At 56.1% G+C, this 20,429-nt stretch overlaps 1 protein-coding gene across 1 annotated transcript in view; it reads right to left on the bottom strand.

Annotated features, from left to right (window-relative positions):
* The window catches only part of ITGA11 (integrin subunit alpha 11), a 111,608-nt gene that overhangs the window by 58,186 nt on the left and 32,993 nt on the right, over window positions 1-20,429 (bottom strand). The window contains exon 3 of the mRNA XM_072951168.1: window positions 1,563-1,663. Within this exon, the coding sequence (XP_072807269.1) occupies window positions 1,563-1,663 (101 nt within the window). The remainder of the gene's footprint in view (window positions 1-1,562; window positions 1,664-20,429) is intronic.

The following is a 20,429-nucleotide window of genomic DNA, read 5'->3' as shown; positions in this document are numbered from 1 at the left end:
TTCCCTGACCACCGTGCTAACGTAGAACCCTCTCCCTCCCTCCTCCCCACCAGCCTCTCTCATCACAGCACCTGGTTTATCACACAGCATCTATGCCCACCTGAGATGATCCTGCCTTCCAGTGTGTCTACTCGCTGACTGTGCCCTCCCAGCAGGGCCCTTGGCTCCTTGTTCCCTGCTGTATCTGCAGGTGCTAGCATTGTGCTTGGCACGTACCAGGTGCCCAATAAAGGCTAGGGGACCTATCAGACCTGGAATGGATCCTGGGGTCACACAGGAGTGACCGGAGGCTCATAGAGAGAATGTGGGCTTCTCCTGGACACCCAGCGAGGGAACTGCGCAGCTGGAAGGAGCATCCAGCTTGGCCTGCTTGGGGGACTGCTCTCAGGGTGGTGATGACCGGGACCCACGAGGCCCCAGACGGACTCCTGCCCTCCCTAGACCGGTTTCTCACTGAAGTCTGGGCCCGGCTGTGCTGGGGTTTGAGCCTCCCTCCAGCGGCGCTGACGCCGGTGTACCGGCGGGGCCTCCAGCACTAAGCACTCGGACGGTGGGCTGCCTGGGGATCTGGGTTCTCAGGTTTTCTCTTTGATGTGCCCTTTCCATCCAGCTGCTTGTCTCCTGAAGCTCTGCCGTGTCTCCCCACCCGGCTGCTCCCCCGTCGGCCTACCCGGGGAGCCCCGCCGCACTGCTCTAGGACAGAGGCTCCCCTCCTAGAAGAGGGGGAGACTGAGGGTCCTGCCCGGGGGAAGACCCATCCTCTAGGGCAAAGCCTGGAATCGCAGCTTCTCAGCCCAATGGGACTTCTGCTCCCTCTGACAGCAAGGCGACGGCTTGGCCACTGTCTGACCTTTAGGACAAAGCGGCAGTGCTTTAGAGGAGCGTGTGTGCCTGAGTGGACGCGGGCTGTGTGCACACACGTGTGCAGGTGCACCGAGACTTACAAGGGCTTGCTCATGGCCTCTCCCCGGTGCCCCAAAAGCTCTCGGTGAGGAAAGAGCCGTCACGTCAGAAAGGCAGGGCCGCAGGACGGTTAAAGGGTGGCTATAGCCTGCCTGGGTGGGGGTCCTGGTCTTGCTGCTCATTAGCTGGGTGACCCAAGCAGGTCCCCTCACCGCCACAGGAGGTCATTCACAATTAAATCTCATGTGGTTGTTGTGGGGATGAAATGAGCCAAAATATCTAAATGTGCCTAAACCAGGGCCTGGCGCGTGGTAAAACTATGTAAGGATGTTGGCCATTGTTATTATCTCAAAGTCAGAAGGAAAAGTAGGAAACATTCCTGCTCTACTCTGTTGAGGGGCCGTGGATGAGTCAGAAAGAGCGACAGCCTGGCACACTGGAGACCTGGGCATGAACCCTGGCTGGCCCCTGACCAGCTGTGTGACTGTGGGAGAGCTGCTGCCTCCCTCTGGCCTCAGCGTGCTCATCTGTAAAATGCGGAGCAGCTGGGTCCCCTCACAGGGAAGCCAGGAGGAGCTGGTGTGACGGCGGGCATGGATCAGAGATGCCCTGCCCTGGACGGCGGCGCCTCTAGGGGAGGGGCCGGCGGCCCAAGTTACCCAGGTTGAGCTTGGTGCAGTTCCCCTGGGTCGCCGGACACTTGTACACGTCTCCCGTCTTCTGGTGGCCGCTGGTTTCCAACGGAGCCCCGACGACCAACCTGGGAAGGAAAAGGAGACGAGGGAAGATGCTGGGGGAGGTCCCCCTTCCTGGCAAGGACGGAGCCTGGAGGGCAGTATTGAGGGGAGGATGTGGTGGGGAGGGCGGGAGGGAGCCCTGGAGGGGCAGCCTGTGCAGACGCCCAGGCTCTGACCTTCGTCTCCCTGGAAGCGGGGTGCTGTGGCCTACCCGGGCCCTTGGCGGGCTCTGGAGACACAGGGATGAAGACCTCACGGCCTGGCAACTGAGGGGTGGAGGCCGTCCCCGCGAGAAGAGGGCAGGCAGACATCACGGAGGAGGTGTGCTTGACCTGGGTCTCAGTGGGTGGGCGTGAATTTGGGACGGTGACGGTGGTCATTAAGGCGGAGGAACGGTGATTTTGAGTCTTGGCCGTCTGTCGCTACCATGCTGGGTGGGAGGGCCCATTCCTCGCCTTGTAAGAATCTTCCAGCTGGTGACCCGGGGCTGGGGCACGTTCACAGTGCTCATGGCTGTCCCCGAGCCACCACGTCTTTCCTCAGGGTGGGAGAGGCGGCCAGCTGGGCTAAGGAGTGGCCGGGGCAGCCACCCAGCTGGGTCCCCTCACAGGGGAGCCTATGCCTTTGTGATCTTCTTCAGATAAAGGGTTTTTGCAGTTGTATTTAAGGCTCCCAAGATGAGGTCATCCTGGATCATCCAGGTGGGTCCTAAATTCAACACCATGTCCTTACAGGAGACACCCAGAGAGAAGAGAAGGCCACGTGAAGATGGGGACAGAGCTAGGAGTGAAGCTGCCGCGAGGCAGAGAATGCCTGGGGCCGCCGGAAGCCGGCAGAGGCATGGAAGATCTCCCCCAGAGCCTTTAGAGGGAGCACAGCCCTGCCAACACCCGGCTTTGGACGTCTGACTTCCAGAAGTGTAAGAGAATAAACTTCTGTCTTTGTATAAGCCGTCCACTTTGTGCTGACTTGTTATGTACCCACTGGAAATCAATGCACTCTGCTTACATGCACACGCATTTCTGGAGAATGAGTGGCCACTGCTTCCGGACTTGGCCAAGCCCGGCACTGCCACCTCCCTCAAGGCCAGGAAGAACCCCCCTGCAGCCTGGACAGCCCCCGGGCTCCTTCCCTGAGCGCCCCAAAGCCCTCTCTATGCCTCATCCCCAGCGAAGCCAAACCCTGAAGGCAGGTGCTGTCTCCTGTCAGTGCCTGCCCCACTCCGTCGGTGTCACCCACTCGGGCAGATCTGGAAACTCTAGACCTTGGGTGCCAGTCCTGCTCTCTGCCACCAACCGCCTGCTCAGGCCTGGGCGCTAACAGTGACTCAGGAACGACTCTCCAAGGGACAGCTGTGCAGGAGGTACCACACGGCTCACACAGCCCTGCAGGTCTCCCAGACCCCGAGGGGCACAGGGACAGATGACACACTGGGAGCCCGCTCCCCGAGCAACTTCCCACCCCCTGGCGACGTGACCCAAAGAAGAGGCAATTGCTCTCTTCCTGGCTTGTTACGGTTGAGAAAGACGGACCTGGAGGACTTCAGTGACTTCTTGCGGTCAAGTATCCCCCCCCCACCCCCACCCGGCTCCCACCCACCTCTGTGCTGTCAGGAAAGAACTACGGTCCAAAACGGGAGTTAGCAGGGCTCTGCTGAAATCAGAGTCTGTGTAGTAATCGCGGAGCTGTCTCCCCTGAGGACCGGATAACGACAGGTTCTAAATATATCCACTTCTTAAGCAAGCTTATTTTTGACTGGCAGGAATTAATTGGACACATAAAATCTGTTTGTCTAGACAACGTGATTTTTGGCTACTTAATTCTGTGAGTGATTGTGTGGTCGAGGCCGCTCCATTCTTCTAGCCAAAAAAAAAAGAGGCGGGGGAGGTCAGGAAGCGAGGCTTGGGCTCCAAGCTTGCCTTTTGGCCGCTCCTGTTTTCAGGGTCAACCTGGCACGCAACCAAGTGTTCCAGAGGGACGTCCCCTCTGGGACACCACTGCCGGCGAGTGCCTTCTGGAAAGAGTGCCTTGCGGGAAAACCTCGCAGGGTGCCTCTCGGACAATCAGGCATAGCAGGTTTCAGATTAGCAAAGAACAAAACCTGGCCATCTTCTAGAAAAGCTAATCCCCCGTGTCTTCTAGAAAACGCCCCCTCAGCCTGACCAAGCAGACCCCTCACAACCCGCCATTCTTCAGAGTGGAGCTCTGAGGCCCTGGAGGGGCCCCGGTCACAGAGCAAGACCTTTGGGCTGAGGTTCCGGGGGCTAGGTCTGCATCCTGACTCTGTCACCAGCCTGCTGTGTGGCCTGGAGAAGCTCACTGGCCCGGGTTTCTCGACTGTGAAATGGGGTTAACAATTCCAGTCCCGCCTACCTCCAGGGTCGGGGGGGAGGCAGTGAGAAGCATGAGGGGGTCTACGTAGGTAAGCTGCACACAAAGACCAGAGGCCTCCTAGATGGCATCTGTCCTGCAGTAAATACACCAAGTTGTCGTGGCCCCCAGTTTGCCTCAAGACCAGGTGGCTCCTTTTCAAGGACTAAGGGTCACTCCCTCTGTCCCACCCGCATTCTCCCAAACCTGATTCCTCCGGGGTCCTTGGCACTTCACGAGGTAGCGGGACGGGGCTTACCGTTCCCATAATACAGATGCAGAAACTGAGGCCCGGGGAGGCGAGCTGACTGAGCCCCAGTCTGTTTGTGGTGGAGCTGGCGCTGGCTCTCGGGGGCAACTTGCTCTGTGTTGCCCCGAATGTTTCTCTGCCATGAAGGGAGGGCCCAGGCAGCGCTCTCTGCCATTCTTGACTCTCGGCATCGCGTGTGCCTGTCGGGCTTGAGGTTTTGAGGACATGATTCAGTCTCGCTGTGAAGGGTAGGTGCTTGAGCGCGGGAAAGTGTTTGCGTCACCACCGAGACCTGCCAAGTTGCTCGTGGGGTCTGGCAGCCTGGGCGCCTCCTGTGGCCTCAGCCTTATATAGCCATCGCAGCCTGCAGGCCCCCTGCGCGTCTCAGGGGCTGGACACCCTACACCCTCTGGCGTGGGCACCAGATGGCAAACCCCAAAGGTTGTGGCGAGCATTGAACCCTTTCCGCGGGCTGTGTGCCGTGACTCACCGGCTGTGGGCTCCCAGCCTTCCTCCCACGGAGGCGGGGAGCAGGGCTGCTGTGGACGGGAGAACCGGTGGCAGGCTTCAGCCTCAGCCCTGGAGGACCCCTCCCTGATGGCCGCTTTCTAAGCAGGGACTTCCCAAGTGAGGAGGCGCACCGCGGAGATGGCCGCCTGAGGAAGGCGGGATGTGGCCTCTCTGCGTGCTGGCTCCTGGGGTCCCAGAAGGACACAGACTAAGGGAAGGGCCCCTGGACCCCTGCGTCACACCCTCTCCAACAAGGCCCCAGGGGACTCAGTCCTGGTTCCACCCCTCAAGGCAGTTTGACCTCCAAGCCTTTTAACCGGCACACTCCCATCAGGATGGAGGGTAGCATGCACCCCAGCACGCGCACACTTCCATGTAAACTGCACCCGTGGGCAGCTGTGGGTCTGTGTGCTGAACGTCGCAACCCCGTCCTCTTCAGATGAAAGACAGCCCTGAATAGAACTTGAGCCATTTCTTGTCTCGACCCCAGCACACTGCCCTGGACATCCCCTGTGCTGTGCAAACCCCATCCTAGAGACCATCCTTTTAAGAGCGCGCACAAACTCCCACCTGCTCCAGGAAACTCTCACTGATTAGCCCAGCCTTTCCCACACCAGCCAGCACTTAACTCCTGCTGCCTGCAGAGGCCAGTGCTTTAGTGTCGGAACTCCTCAGGGCCGCGACGCCCGCGTCTGCCCTGCCGCACTAGCGGAGGGTGGTCGTGAAGCCGCGGGTCCCCGGGGGCTGACCTTCCCTTCTGCCTGACAGTCTACAGCAGCAGCAGCTTCAAGAGCTAGTGGCTTCGCCTCGGGTGTGACAGAAGCCTCCAGACTCAGTGTCTGGAGAAAAGGTGGCTGAGAAATCGAGTATTCTCTGTGCACAGAGGGTGCATGCAGTGACCCAGCTTCCTTTAAAGTCAGTGCTGTTGCTTCCCTGGGTTTCCGCTTCCCTCTTCCCATCAGCTCCTCACTTCTGTTCCGGGACCAGGAAATCTGACTCCGTCCCCAGTCGGAGGGACTGAGCGTTTGCCGCAGGCCAGGCCGCTGCTACCCCTGGACTGAAGTGATCGCGTCGGGGCAGGCAGGGACGTAAGTCGCCCCAGTCAGAGAGACTCTCAGGACTTCCACTTGGGACTTAGGGGGTCACGTGGTCCCTTTTCTCTGGATGCCATCGTGTGCAGATGCAGGGCCTGAAACTGCTGGCAGCCACCGTGCAATGGTGAGCATCAAGAGCCGCTGCAGCGACAGAGGGATGACTGGGAGAAGCCTCGAGAGGAAAACCCGGGGAGGCAGGAGGGTGTAGCTCAGTGGTAGACCGAGTGGTTAGCACGTGCGAGGTCCTAGGTTCAATCCCCAGCACCTCTATCAAAAAAAAAATTAAAGATACAAAGAGTTGAGGTCCTAATGATACTGTGAACCCCTGGATCAAACTATGTCTGAAGTGTGAATGCTGCTGGATTTTTCAGCTATATAAGCAATAAGTACCTGTTGCTATATAGCTCTGAGTATTTATAACTGAAAACATCCTAATTAGAGTGTGTAAGGCAAAAAAAAAAGCACATAGTTAAAATTATCCTTGGAAATTTCATGTATTATCATACCGCGAGAGGAACACAGCAGCCAGGACCAACGGGAGAGGAGCAGATTCACGTCCCCCAGCTCATGCTCCACCTGGGCACATGCTTACTGTGTGAGTGGAGGGCTGACTTGCCGGCACCACACACATTACTTCTCTCTGGTTTAACTGGATGCACAAACCTGCCCCCCGGCCCAGCCTTGTGGGGACAGAAACCCCTTTGTTCTGTGCGCATCTCACACAGCCACATGGACAGGGAGCCTGCCCCTCCAGATGCTTTGGTTCCTGGTGACTGGCCCTGCAGACCCCCAGAGCTGGGAGGAAACCTGAGGGAGGGTCCTCGGGCTAGGCTCATCACGCACCAACGAGGCACTGGAGGCCTGAAGCAGGGAAGGGCTGTGTCTGAGGACTCAGAGTAGATGCGGGAGAGCAGGACCGGTGCAAGGTGTCTTGGCAAACAGGCCAGTGCCCCACCGACCCCAAACCTCAGACGGTGGAAAGCCTGGAGGCGGAAGCTGGGGCCCTAGGCTCAGCTTGGCCTTCTGCTGGCTGTGTCTGGGAGGCAGGTGTGAGCAGCTCCCTGGCAGACGGGCCAGCAGAAGCCATGGGAAGAAAACGGCCATCAGCTGCTGCGGAAGGAAAGAGGAAAGCCCCAACTGCTGGGCCTGCCCCCGAGGAGGTCCTGAGCCCAGAGGCCTGCACGGACTGCCTGGGAAAGGTGGGTGTGGGTCACCCGGCCCTGGCCAGCCTGTTTGCCCCTCTCTGTAAGACCCGGACTTCACACCCCAGGACACCCAGTTCTCACCAACTATTCTTTTCATTTTAATGAATCACTTTTGATGCAATTGAATTGCATTTGATTTTGGTCACCGGAATAGCTTTGGGGCTGGAAGGGCAGACTGTATCTGAGGCTCAGACGATGGACAGGACAAGCCTGTGGGGAGACACTGGTCAGTCCCAGATCTGCGATTCCACATCCTGTGCTCTTTCCACCACGGAGAAGAACTGGGAATTTCGGAAGGCCCAGCTCTAGGGGCTGGGCAGCACCCCACATGGGGAGAGGGCCGCCCTCCCCTGGGCCAGCTGGGCCTGGCCCCACCGGGGGCCCTTCCCTTCCTCACCTGATCCCCTCTCCCTACATTCTTCCTCCACTCAAAGCCACTCCAGGCCCTTTGTTCCATTTCTCTCCTGGCCTCATTTCCTCCCCTTAAGTCAGACAGAGGCATCGGGGAGGGGCTTCCAACTGAGAAGCAGAGAGCTCAAGGGAACAAAGAGAGCCTATTCCTCCAGCGAGGCCGTTTCTCTCTCTCTCTCTCTCCATGGAAAATGTAACCTCCTCCAGCCAGCTGAGGACGATGGCTAATGTGTTCAAGATGGGGCTAGGGAAGTGCTGAGTGCAGCAAACCCCGGTCCTGGCTGGGGGTGGGGTGTGGAGAGAGAGCCCACGTGGGGCCTGCCGAGGGGGGCAGCACCCCTCGTCTTCCTGGGCTGGTTGGAGGGGCCTGTGGTTCACCCTGGCTCAGACGCCTGGCAGGCCTGGACTTCAGGGGGCTAGGAAGATGAGAACTCCTCTGCTTGCCAGTACAGTCCTTATTCTCCTTGCTTCTAGAAAACCCTTGTCAGAGGTGAGAACCCATTGGGTATATTTTGAATAACCACGTACACTGTGATGGTTCATTTTGCGTGTCAACTTGACCAGGTGCCCGGTCAAGGGGTGCCCAGGTATTTGGTCACGTGGTATTCTGGGTGTGCCTGTGAGGGTGTTTTTGAATGAAATTACCATACAAATCTGTAACTGAGTAAAGCAGATTGTCCCCCACGATGTGGGTGGGCCTCGTCTAATTAGTTGATGGCCCGAATGGAACAAAAGGGCTGACCCTCCCTGGAGTAAGAGAGAATCCTTCCTAACTGACTGCCTGTGAGCTGAGACATCGGCTTTTTCTTACTCTGGACTCAAACTGAAATGTCAGCTCCTTGCAGGGCTCCCCCCTGCTGGCCTTCAGACTAGAACTGCGCTATCAGTAATCTTGGGTCGTCAACCTGCTGACTCACACTGGAGATTCTGGGGCTTGCCAGCCTCCACATCACGTGAGCCTTGTAAGTCTTCTCTCTCGCTCTATGTCTACCTGCCCCATTTCTCAGAGGGCCTCTGACGTTTGCACAGAGCTTGTAGGTTCCAAGGCCTTTACACATGTTATTTCACATTGCTGGTGACCTGCAGCCTCAGCCACTCACTGATTCTCAAGCATTTATTGTGCTCCTACAAATGCACCAGGCACTGGGGCATGGCGGTGAACGTGATGTGGCCTGCGCCTTCGCCTTCGCCAGGAGAGGAGACAGGCAGGTCAACGGGCCGTTACAGCACAGCATGGTTCTCAAAGTGGTTCTCAGCCCAGCGGCACCAGCCTTTCCTGGGAGCTTATTAGAAACGCAGCACCTTGGGCCCCACCTGAGACCAATGAGGGAGGCCCAGCATCCGAGGGTGAACAAGGCCTCCCGGGCTGCTGCCACACACTCATGGGGAAGCACCACGTGGGGGGGCAGAGGCAAGGTGGCTGGCCACCCTCCCTGGGCTCAGAGCCCAGATCCCCTGCAGCAAAGCCCACCTTCTTCACCGTATCTCCTGAGGCTGTGTATCACCTACCTGCTGCCCACCTGTCTGCCCACTTTACCAAGGCTGCTACGAATGCTGTGCACATTCAGGGCTCAGCTCCATTGTCACCTCCCCAAAGAGGCCTTTCCTAATCACCTGTCACTCCCCACCCACCACCCCGCCTCACCTTCCTCACAGCACTCTGCACTCTAGGGTGCTGTCTTCTCCCTATACCTTTTAATCATCTTTATCTCTCAGTAGAATTGGAACCACAGGGGAGTTAGGACCTTGTCGCTCAGGTTTGTGGCTCTAAGTACCCGAAGAAAGAATGCAGAGCAGTGCCTGGCATAGAGCAGGTACCCCAAATACAGTTGTTGAACAAATTAGCTAATCACCTGGCTTGGTGGGACCACTGTGATGTGATAGCCTGCAAACTGGGACCCCTGGCAGCAGGCCCTCCTTTGTCTCCCAACACCTGTTAACTCAGCAGGGAGAGTAGACTGAGCTGTAGCAGAGGAACCAGCAGGCTCCACACCCTGGCCTGAGACAAGGCTACCAATTGCCCTGGGACTCGAGTGTTCCTCTGCCAAATGGGACTGACCGTACCACCCAGGGCTTGGAGGGCAGTGGGACCCAGCCCTTGTTGGTCACCAGAATCACCTGGGGAGCTACAAATGCAGATTCCCGGGCGCATCCCCCAGAAGATTCTCATTCAGCCAGTCAGGGGATGGGACCTGGGGATCTATCGTTAGTAGCTTCCAGATATGCAGGCAAGATTGGGAGCCCTCGTGTGAAGGATCTGCTGAAGCAGCAGGTATGAGGCCCTCTGGGCAGGTGAAAAGTCACGATTATTCAGGGAATTTTTACTACATCTGGGGATTACAACCACCGTAGCCTCCTTGACCGTCCAGGAATGATCCAGGACTGGGTTTTTAAAAAATTTCTTTTGCTTCTTTAGGTCACAAGAAAATACAAGAAATACTTACTTTGGTATAAAAAGAGTACTAACATTTAAAAAATATTGTTTAAGTTTTTTTAGATTATAAAAATAATACATACTTGTATAATGTTCATAGTACAGAACTGTGCCAACTATGGCGTGCAAGGACTTCCCCTCCCCTTCTCAGCCCAGTCCTCTGCAAATAGCTACCATTACCGGCAGGCATGCAGAAGACGGGTCGGCATATCTGCAGGCAATTTAAAAAATGAAATCATTCATATCGCACACATGGCTCTGCAGTGCGCTTCTTCCTCTTCAGCATTTTGTCCTTTCCACATCACTATATATCAACGCCACACTGAGACCTGGTCACTGGGGCCCCTGCCCTGGGTCCTTCTGCACTGACCCCTCTCTGGCTGTGTCCCTTCCTGTGGGGTGAGGAGTCCTAGGGGTCAAGGGAACAGGTACCTAGAGCCCACATCCGCTGACTCTGGGTGACTGCAATGCCAGAATCTCCTGCTCCATCAGCTCAGGACAGCCCTCATCTGTGGACCTGTCTTTCTGATGGTGACTCACACCACTGCCGGGGCTGCCTGCTGGGGTGCGGACAGAGCTCGGCTGTGTCGGGTGTGGGGCCCACACGTGTGAGACCCTTCCTTGATCACCAAGAGGGACCTGTGGGCCGTGGGCCAGAGACCCCATTTGTTTTCTCGGCCCAGGTCCCTCGGACGTTCAGGGGAACGTGGTGTAGCTCTGCCTCATCCTTTGTAGAGGTTGCTTTCCTTCTCAACCATTCTCTCACTGACAGATATTTAAATTGTTTCCTCCCCTTTCCTCTCGATACATTTTTAGGTGCCTTAAAAAAACTGTCCCATCTCACAAGACTTTTATCAATACTAACAAATAAAAACTCCTCTGTGTACAAGGAGCCGTGCAAGGAATGGGCAGCAAGCGCGTGCCCTGGCGTCTCGGGCACCGAGCCTGCTCACAAGCACAGCTGTGGACTCCACACGCTTGGCTCTCTGCTCTGCTCCTGGGACTTTCTGGGTCCACCTCCGCTTACATCCAAACAGTATGTTTTCCAAATGCGCAGAAGTGCTTAGAACAGAAGAGGGAAGGTGACCACAAAGGACACGCTCAACCCATTTGAAGGGAAATGAGAGCCTGACCCACTGACTATGACAAAGAAAGCGGCCAGCCTGCGCCATTTAGCTCAACGCCCCGCCCCTTCTCGCTTTCGGATGCCAGGCTCACAGGGCCACAGTCCGCTTGTCACCACACCTGGCCCCCTCATCACTGCCTCTGTGTGTGCCTTCCAAGCCACTGAACCGGCTCCAGTCCACCCACCCGTCGGTGCCCCTCCCTCCCTCCCGCGCGTGTGCTGGGTGGGCTCATCTGGTCCTGGGCTTTGCTTCTGTAGTGATTTCTTTTTTAACCAGCATGAGTCACAGTGCTGCGTTTTATTTGTTCCAAGAGAAAACAGCAGAGGGCATTTCTGCCCTGCAGTGTGGGGAGCCCACTCTGGGGGCCCAAGCCAGGAAAAGAGCTTAGGGTGTTCCTGAACGAGGTTTCCACAGCAGCGACGGCTGAGGCTGTGCCAGGCCTGATAACGCCCCGTCACCGAGGAGGAGGGACAACTTGGACAAGATCTGTCATTCTGCCCAAAGAACAGGCCCAGGGCCCTTTCCTGGAAACCTCCCAGGGACACCATATCCTTTCTTGCGAAAGAGGCTGTGCAGGGAACCAGCTTACCCAGCGTCTACCCATGGTAGACGCTCCACACACCATCTCCTTTTTCTTCCTCTAAGAACTCAGGAATTTGCATCATCACGCCCATTTTACAGATGGAGAAACTGTGGTAGAGTCAGTGGATGTCATGTGTTCAGGTTCCCAGCTTGGAAAATGGCTGAACCAGGAGGGGAACCCAGGGCTGTGTGGTTCTGAAAGCCTAGATTTTTCCTGCAGTAAGGGGCCACCCTCGGGTGCCTTCACTTATCTGCTGAGGCAGGAGATCTGTGCCCATCTCTTGACATTGCTATCACCTTGCAGAAAAGGGCTGCAGATGAGAGGCTGAAGAGGAGGGAATGGCAGGGCCTGTGGGCATCCCCCTGGGCCCAGGCTTCCTAGCCAGTTTTTGTGGATTTACTCCTCACGGCTTTCCTCCCAGTCAGCCTCAGCTTCCACCATCAGTGGGCTTCTGGGTTTAGATATGGAGGAGCCAAGTGAAAATGCAACTTGTGACCTGAGAAGGTCAGTACCTAAAGGCACGGCAGGAGAAGTCATGCCTCACTGAAATCAGAGTTTAGTTTAAGCAGATAGCACCTAGTGATCTGGAGACAAGGGACCCGGGATGGTGGGAGAACTGACCCTTCGGCAGTCTTCACACACTCACCAGGTGGAAATCGCACAGGAGGTGGAAATGATGTTGGACTGGGCGTTGGGAGACCTGGGTTTTCAGGGTGACCCTGCTGTAGTCTCTTTCTATCTCTGGGCCTCTGTTTCCTTGCTTGTAAAGTAAAGGACTGGGGCTAAATAATTTCTAAGATCCCTCCCAGGCAGGGGGAGCAGTCCTGAAGGCCAACCCCACCCATGTTCACTGCATGTCCACCCGCACCTCCTGGGCCTTCCCAACCCACCTCTGTCTCTGAGAATCAGGGTCCCCTGAAGTCCCCCGCAAAGGTGACCCTCTTTTCAGGCCAAGGAGATAGTCCTGAGTGTGAAGACACCACGTCTTCAGTGAGGTCTCTGGGGAGAGATGGGGTGAACCTGTATCAGGCAGGTCCATCCTAACTTTGCCAGCTTGGAGACTGAGGGTACCCATCCTGTGTGACGCCAAGCCTGTGAGAGGAGGTGGAGGTGGCGTGGGGTGCTCGCAGGAGCTGCACTTTGCTTCCAAGCCCAGCAGGTTTCTGGGTCTCCCTCCCCACCGCCTCAAGGTCTGTCCGCAGGGCACCCACCACAGGGCACCCAACCACACAGGCCCTTCAGCATCTGACCACACAAACTCTGAGTTCAGTTATTGCAAAGGAATCCAAAAGGACCCTTCAAAAAGATGGGAGGCCGTCTGGGACTCCTTGTGAGTTTGGAGGAACCAAAGTCTGTCCTCCCATGGCACAGGGAGACGCAGTCATGTTTAAGATGCTCCCTTTTCCCCAAGAGAAGCCTCTGTTTCCCATCAGGACACCCCGGAACTGGGGAAACCAAGGCTCTGGTATCGACCCGCAAGTCTAACGTCCTTCTCAGTCTGGAAGTCCTTTCTCCACTTTCCCTTGGCTTCCAGGACCTGCCTCTCACTACCCTGTCCCTCTGCGCACAAGCTGGGTGGTACCCTGAGGGCAGTGCCTCAGGCCAGGCGGGCAGCTCCAGGAAGCCTCGGCTGGGCTCCTTGCTCTCCCCGCAAGGGTGCAGTCAGGCTCACGAGACTAACAACGCGGCAGCTCCGTGCAGGAGCCAGGAGGCCAGCAAGGTACCGGGACCGGCAGCCTCCTTGGCTTTGGCCACCCTCCCCTCCAAAGCCCTCTCTCGCCATTTCCATCAGAGACTCCTGAGCAGGAGCCCAGAGGGGAGGAGGGATAGGGATGGGGCGGGGCTGAAGGGACAGAGGGGAAGAATAGTTGAGGAAGGAGCAGGGCAATGATTGCAGAAACCAGGAAGAGGAAACGGGCAAAGAGAAGAAAAAAGAAAACCGAAAAGTGGAAGGAGGCAGGGGAAGAGCTAAGAGAGACGGGAGCGCCTTCAGGTGGATGGCGATGGCAGGGGTTCCGTCCTCCCAACCCCTGCTCCCGCCGTCCCCAGCTGTCCCCTGGCTCCCTCCTCCCCATTTCCCCATACGTGGGGACCACGACACAATTCAGGTCATGTTGTTTCTGCCTGCTGTCACCAGCTTAAGAAACCAAGAACAGAATCTCCAGGCTGTGGTCTCCAGCAGCACCAGCACCACCTGAGAACTTGTTCAAAGAGCAGACTCCCCAGTCCCACCCCAGAGCAACAGGAATCAGAAACTGGAGGTGGGCCGGCGATGCCAACGGATTCTGATGCAGCCGAGTCCTGAGAGCCAGTGCGTGAATGGAAACTGCAGATGCTGCAAAGAGTTCTCGTCAGAACTCTGTGCTTCCTCTGAGCACAGGGACATGCGCCACGAGGCTTACTTACATCTCAAGGGCTCCAGGCCTGTGAGTTTGCCCGGAGCTGCAAGCTCCTGAGCTGGGCCCCTCGGGCTGCTTCTGGGAAAGGTGCGTACAGATGAGCCCTCGGGGTGCACCCCGCCTCCCCAGCTGGGGATGAGCACCACCCTTCCTCCTCTGCCCTCTAGGACAGATCTGAGAGTCTCGGCCCTGACCTCCCCTCAAGCTGAAGCCCCCAGTCCCCGGCTGCCAGCTTTCCCGGGCACTCAGATGACCCTTGGATACTTCCAACCAGTGGGGCCAAAACTTGGGTCACCTGTCAGCACAAAGTCTGTCTCCTGTTGCTGGATTTTACGTTTCTGCTTTCTCACTATCTTCCTAGTTAGCAAGACAAGTCCTCAGCCATCCTTCAGCCGGTTCGTCTCTGACCTTGAGCCCTTTCATTCTTGCCCTGCTCACTCTACTCCAGCCACACTCCCTGCTCCTGGGACATCTCAGCACCTTCCCACCCCAGGGCCTCTGCACTGGCCAGTCCCACGGCTGCCTCAGACTCTCCCTCTCCTTCGGGGCTCTGACCGCTGTCGCCCCAGCAGCACCAAGTCCTTTCCTGGTGGCCTGTGTAGGACAGCAGCGCTCGCCCCCACTCCCTGCTCCCTAGGCCCCCTTCCTACCCAGTGCTTCTCTGTTGCACGCAAGGCCATCTGACAGATGAGGGGCAAACCAATCCTGGGGCCTGCCCCTCTAGAAGAAGAGGAGTCCCATCAGGACAGGGACTTGCAGTTTTGTTCACTGTTGAATTCCCAGGACCTAGCACAAGTTCTCAAGAACGGGTGAATGAACTACGGACACTCATAAAACAGGCCCTTTCCTCCAAGCCCCACCCCTGAGGCCCTCCACTCACCTAGACGTCTATAGTTTCCCACCAGACTCTCCCCTCCAGGGTCTCCTCCCGCAAGCCCATCCTCCACATGGCAGCCAAAGTGATCACCCTAAAAATTAGAACTGTGGTGAGCCACTCTCCTGCTCTAAAACCTTCAGTGGCTCCCCACTGCCTCCCAGATACAATCCCCTGTCTCTGGTATCTAAGAACCTCTGTGGTAGCCCCCGCCCCCAGCCCCGCAGCCAGTCTCTGGAACAGTCCCCCACCTAGTCCTGCTGAATGAGAAATCCACTCTCCCTCTGCATGAACTCCTGCCATCCTGTCTGCATCTCTTGGTATTTATCTTTGGGGACTGGGGCTCTGTGAGCACATGTCCTCTCTTGCTGGCTGGGTTCGGCATTTTTATGTGAATCTCCTAGTGTGGGGTCCTGGGACATCACAGCCTCGGCTCTTGTGGGGCCAACAGTGTAGCTGGTGGGGAGAGACCCGCCGTGGACGACTGTTCCCTGGCCAGCCTCGGGCCCGGGGCTGCTTCTGCGCTGTGCCGCCTTGGGCCTCGGGAGATCTGGGTCCCGGACCCGGCTCCACCAGCTACTGGTCATGTTCTCTCTCTCGGAGTCTCGGCTGTCTCATCTGTAAGATGGCGACGAGCCTGCTTCCCTTACAAGTTGCTCATGTGCCTGAGCCTGTAGCCCGGGGAACTCACCACGCCCTCTTGTTCTCCAAGCCCACTGAGGTCCCCAGGGGTCCCCTCTCGGAACCACTAGGCGACCAACTCCTGCTTCCCAACACCCGGGAGGGGAGGTGGCGACATGCTCTGCCTCGCTGACAGCTGAGGCTTCTCTCTCCCGGGTGAAGGCTTCAGTGATAAGTGCCAGGTTCGTGGGGCCCAGCTCTGTTTGTTCTCAGCACCAGGAGGCTTCCTGCTCCAGCGGACCAAAGGCTCACAGACGTCCTCTGTAAACCCTACACCAGGGCTTCTGGGACGTCAAATGGTCTTAAAACCGACTTACCGATTTCAATGTACGTGTGTTAGAGTCACGTGGATGAAACTTCCCTGAAAACACACAAGGGCTTAAAGAGCAGGGGCGGAGAATACTCGGCCCGAGGGAATTTGTTTTCTCTTTTTCTTTCTGTGCGTCTGTAAGTGTTGTTATTGTTGCTAAAACCAAGGCGTGTGGAAAACTGTTCAAGACGCCTGCAGCACTGGTGTACAGTCAGCTTGGCTTAGCTTGAGCTCTGAGTTGGGAACGCAGCAGGCAGGAGGTGAAGGGTTAAGAAAATAAAGCAGCAGCCCACTAGATCTGTCCCCTCACCCTCCCACATTTGCATCCAGGTCTGGTTCACTTAACTTTCAAAGCCTCGGGCAGGTGTGGGGGAGGGCACTGCTCGGTGGTAGAGTGACTGCTTGGCATGCAGGAGGTCCGGGTTCGACCCTCAATACAGTACTCCCTTAAAATAAATAAATAAATAAACCTAAGGACCTACCCAGCTCCAAAAACAAAACCCCCAAATAAAATAAAATAAAATAAACTCATCCCTTAAAAATAAAAACTGAAAACAAAAAGGAGGCTCACAGCCTGATAAACGGGGGCCCGACCGCCCTGGGAGACAGCTGGTGGGTCCTTCTCTGCGGCAGTGTTGGGACCTGGATTTTTGGGCAGGGCCTGGGGGGTGAGGTTGTTACCCGCTGGCATCTCCCTACCCTCGGTGGAGATGGTGGTCCTCAGGAGGCCCCAGTCTCCCTGCCAGAGTCTCCTGGGAGCTCTTTAGAACACAGACTCCCTGGCCCGCTCCAGGCCCAGGAGATGCAGACCCAGGTGTGCCAGCTCCACCTTAAGCGCTGGAAGCCAGGGCCACACCCAGGAGGGAGAAGAGCCTGGGTCAGAGGGAGCCTCTCGACCAAGTCTCCAGAGGCCTGACTGCAGGTCTGGTGCTTGCTGGCTGCAAGCCGCTCAGTCCTCCATTTCCTGCTTTACTGATTACAAAACACATGCAAGTCTGGGGTATTATCTGAGCTTTCCTAGCACCCTGAGAAAGGTAAATTCATAGCCATTTTGTGTATGAGCAAACAGAGGTGCAAGGAGGCTGAATGAGCTTCTCCCAAGGTCTTCCTCCAGGTGCAGTCTTTGGATTTCAAACCCCTGCTCCTGCCCTTCCTCTGAGGTTCTTCCTGGTGTGGACATCGATCAACGCACACCCCTGGAGTCCTCCCTGCGCACAACAGCCAGCCAGTGTCCCCCAGACTTCTCTTTTCCCATGACCAACATCCACAGGGTCCTTTGTCTGAACAGAACCCTTGGAATGCTGCCTGCAGGACAGGAAAGACAGGGCCTGGGGAGAAAGCAGAGAGGGAAGCAGCCAAGCCGGATGTGCAGCGGGGTCCACACAGGCGAGGACAGGGATTCCTGAAAGGCCCTGTGTGAGCCGGTCTGTCCTGCATGAGGTGCAGCTCCCTGGGTCTCCAACGCCTCTCTGTTTCCCTCGGCCCAGTCGGGGCAGAAAACACGCTGGGCCAGTGGCTGCAGTGCACACCAGCCCTCCCCCAGGATGCCCCCAGCTGCTCTCAGATCGGCAAGAGCGACCATGAGTCAATCCTACCGCGCCCTTCGGCCCAACTAAACCCAAGACCCCATTCAAGTTCCCCCTCCTCGGAAGCCCTTCCAGAGCCGCCGCCCAGCCACAGGCTGAGCTTCTGCTGTGAGCAAGAGGCCAGTGTCCAGTGGGGAGGGGAGCCTGGGCCCACGTGACTCCAAGACAAGGCAGGAAGAGGCCGTCGGGGAGGGGGCTTGGGAGGTGAGGCGACCTCACAAAGGTGAGCGTAACTAACCCAGGCTGTATTTGTCACATTGTGTCTTGCGTTGTTTTTTAATTATTTCAAGGATATTAATTAGTGTTGCCTCCTCAACTGGTCTGTGAGCTATTTGAGAGTGGAACCATGTCTTACTCATACCAGTGCTTTGCAGAATCTAGTGAAATTTATTAACATAAGCTTAATAAACAAATACTGGTAAAAAAAAATTCGGTCTTGGAAAAGTCAGTTCCATTTAACCTTTAACCCTTCTTACCATGCAGAGTATATGGATGCTGCGTGCTTCATTCCTGGGCTGGCTGAGGAAGGCCCAGACCATTAACTCAGTCTTTCAAAGCATGTTCTTTTGAGCACCTGTGAATTGTCAGGGAGCGTACCCCTGACGTCAGGAAGAAAGACAGTGAAATGGCGATTACTATCCAATCTGATCGCTGGCGTGGAGCGGAAACCCCCGAGTTCTGTGGGCACAACTAATCTGCTGACGGGACGGGGTGGTCAGCGGTGTCCCAGAGAAGTGATGTTTAAGGTGGTGAAAGAGCATGACTTTCAATCCCAGCTATAAACAACTGTGAAAGCTAAATAAAACACAGGAAACAACTATCTTCAGCCGCTGGACGGAGTCAGCGCAGAGCTCAGTACGTGGGAAAAGGGGGGCACGGGAACTGAGTCCGCACGCACCCAGGCTCCTCCGTGAGGGCCCCGCCCCGCAGCTCGGGGCACAGTCCAGAGAGCGGCAGTCCTGCTGGGTGCGGGAGGCAGCAATCGCAGCGGGGGTGGCAAGGACGACTGGGATTTGCTGGGAGCAGGCAGAATGGGGGGCCACAGGAAGGAGCCCGTGAAACTCTGCTCAAACCTTCCTTCAGGGTCCTTGGCTGACCCCTAAGCTGCGCCTGCACAGTGTGAGCTTCTGGGAAACCTGTCAGAGAAGAGCCATGGGGGGCAGGGGTTTTAGAGGCTGCCCAGTGCTTGGGAGATTTGGGGGTTCGTGCCCCGTCAGAATAGAGAAATCCTAATGAATGCTTTGGGCTTTCAGTCGAGACCCCCCAAAATTCCACACCCTAGGAGCAAAGACCGTGCCCTAGGAGTAAGGGCACAGCTAGATGACACCTGCCCTAACCAAGGCCCAAACCAAGCTGTGTAAGATCCAGGTGGTTTCACCAGTATTTTAATTGCCTGTCAGCACAAAATGTAGCATTATTTAACCTGAACACTCCTGCGGGCAGCACTGCTAGGCCAGGCAGAGAGAACAGCAGTGCCCGGGAGGCAGGGCCCAGCAGGGCCGTCCCACCCCGCCTCTCCCCCCAGCCCCCGGTCCACCTGACTCCTGGGCAGACGCCGCGGGTACTGCCTGGGCACCTGCAAGGAGACCGTGTGTGCACTTGGCGGGAGGACTGTTACTGCTCTGTTTCCAGCAGACATGGCTCTGGGAGAAAGCAAGTGCTGGCTCTCACCTGTCTGGGACAGACAGTGATCTGGGCCGCTGTCTCTGAAGCATCGGTCTCCCAGCCCTGGCTTCCCAGTGATGACAAGATACGGGGTGCCCATGCCCCACGAAGCCAGATGCCACCACCTTGCGGAACCAGCCTGCTGCAGCCCGAGCCTGGCGGCGGGTGCCCCGCTCAGCACTCTGCTGAAACAGGACAAGCACACCCAGCAGCTGGCACACGGGAGGAGCTGGATGCGAGCCACCACCCCACGTGGTTTACACAACCGCGGGCACACATCTCCCTGTAACCACGCACAGCACCCTCACCCGCGCTGGGGCTCCAGGCCTCAGGAGCCTAACCCACTCTCGCCTCCATCAGCAAAACCAGCCTTTCGTACAGTGCCCGGGGTGAGCAGGTAGCGAGGGTGAAGGAAGCCGTTTCCTCACCCGGCCAAAATCAGGCTGACTCTTTCTGCCTTGATTCCAGGGCAGCAAACACACCCTGGGGGGCCCCGGCCAGCACAGAACACAGCCTCCTGGGGACCAGACCTCCTGTGGACTCCTGTGAACACAGGCACACCGAGCCCCAACGGCTTCTCCTCTCTGAAAAGCAATGAGCGTGGTACTGTTTACTATCATAAAATAATACACGACAGGATTGTACACCTAAAAATAGTTACGACGGTAAATTTTCTGTTATGTGTATTTCACAACAATTAAAAATTAAAACTTTTAAAAAAGTAGCATTATTTAAAGGAAAGTGATAGTCTGCAGCCTGTACCACGTACTATTCACAATGTTCAGCATAGAATGAATGAATGAAATAAAACAGACAAAGAGTCAGAAAGTCATTGACAACCATAAGGTAAAACAATCATTAGAAGCAGACCCAGAGATGATCGAGATACTGGAGTCAGCCGAGAAGGACTTCAAAATAACTATGGTTAGTATGCTTTTTTTGGGGGGGGGTGTTAATCAGGTTTATTTATTTATTTATTTTTTAATAGAGGAACTGGGGACTGAACCCAGACCCTGTGCACGGTATGCATGTGCTCCACCACTGAGCTATATCCTCCCTCTTTGATTAATATGCTTTTTAAAATGGAGTAAATGGGAGAAATATAGATTATTCTAGTAGAATTATAGTCTGTAAAAAAAGAATGAAATGGAAATTCATGAGTTGTAAAATAAATAAAGATCACATTGGATGCATTTAGCTAGGTAATACACCTCAGGCACACAGAGACAAAGCTCCTGAGAACACACTAATGAATAAAACCCTATACATATATATATATCCTATATATAC

The sequence above is a fragment of the Vicugna pacos genome, chromosome 27 (genome assembly GCF_048564905.1).
Source record: "Vicugna pacos chromosome 27, VicPac4, whole genome shotgun sequence".
Classification (NCBI taxonomy): Eukaryota; Metazoa; Chordata; class Mammalia; order Artiodactyla; family Camelidae; genus Vicugna; species Vicugna pacos.
This window is presented reverse-complemented; position numbering and strand designations above follow the sequence as displayed.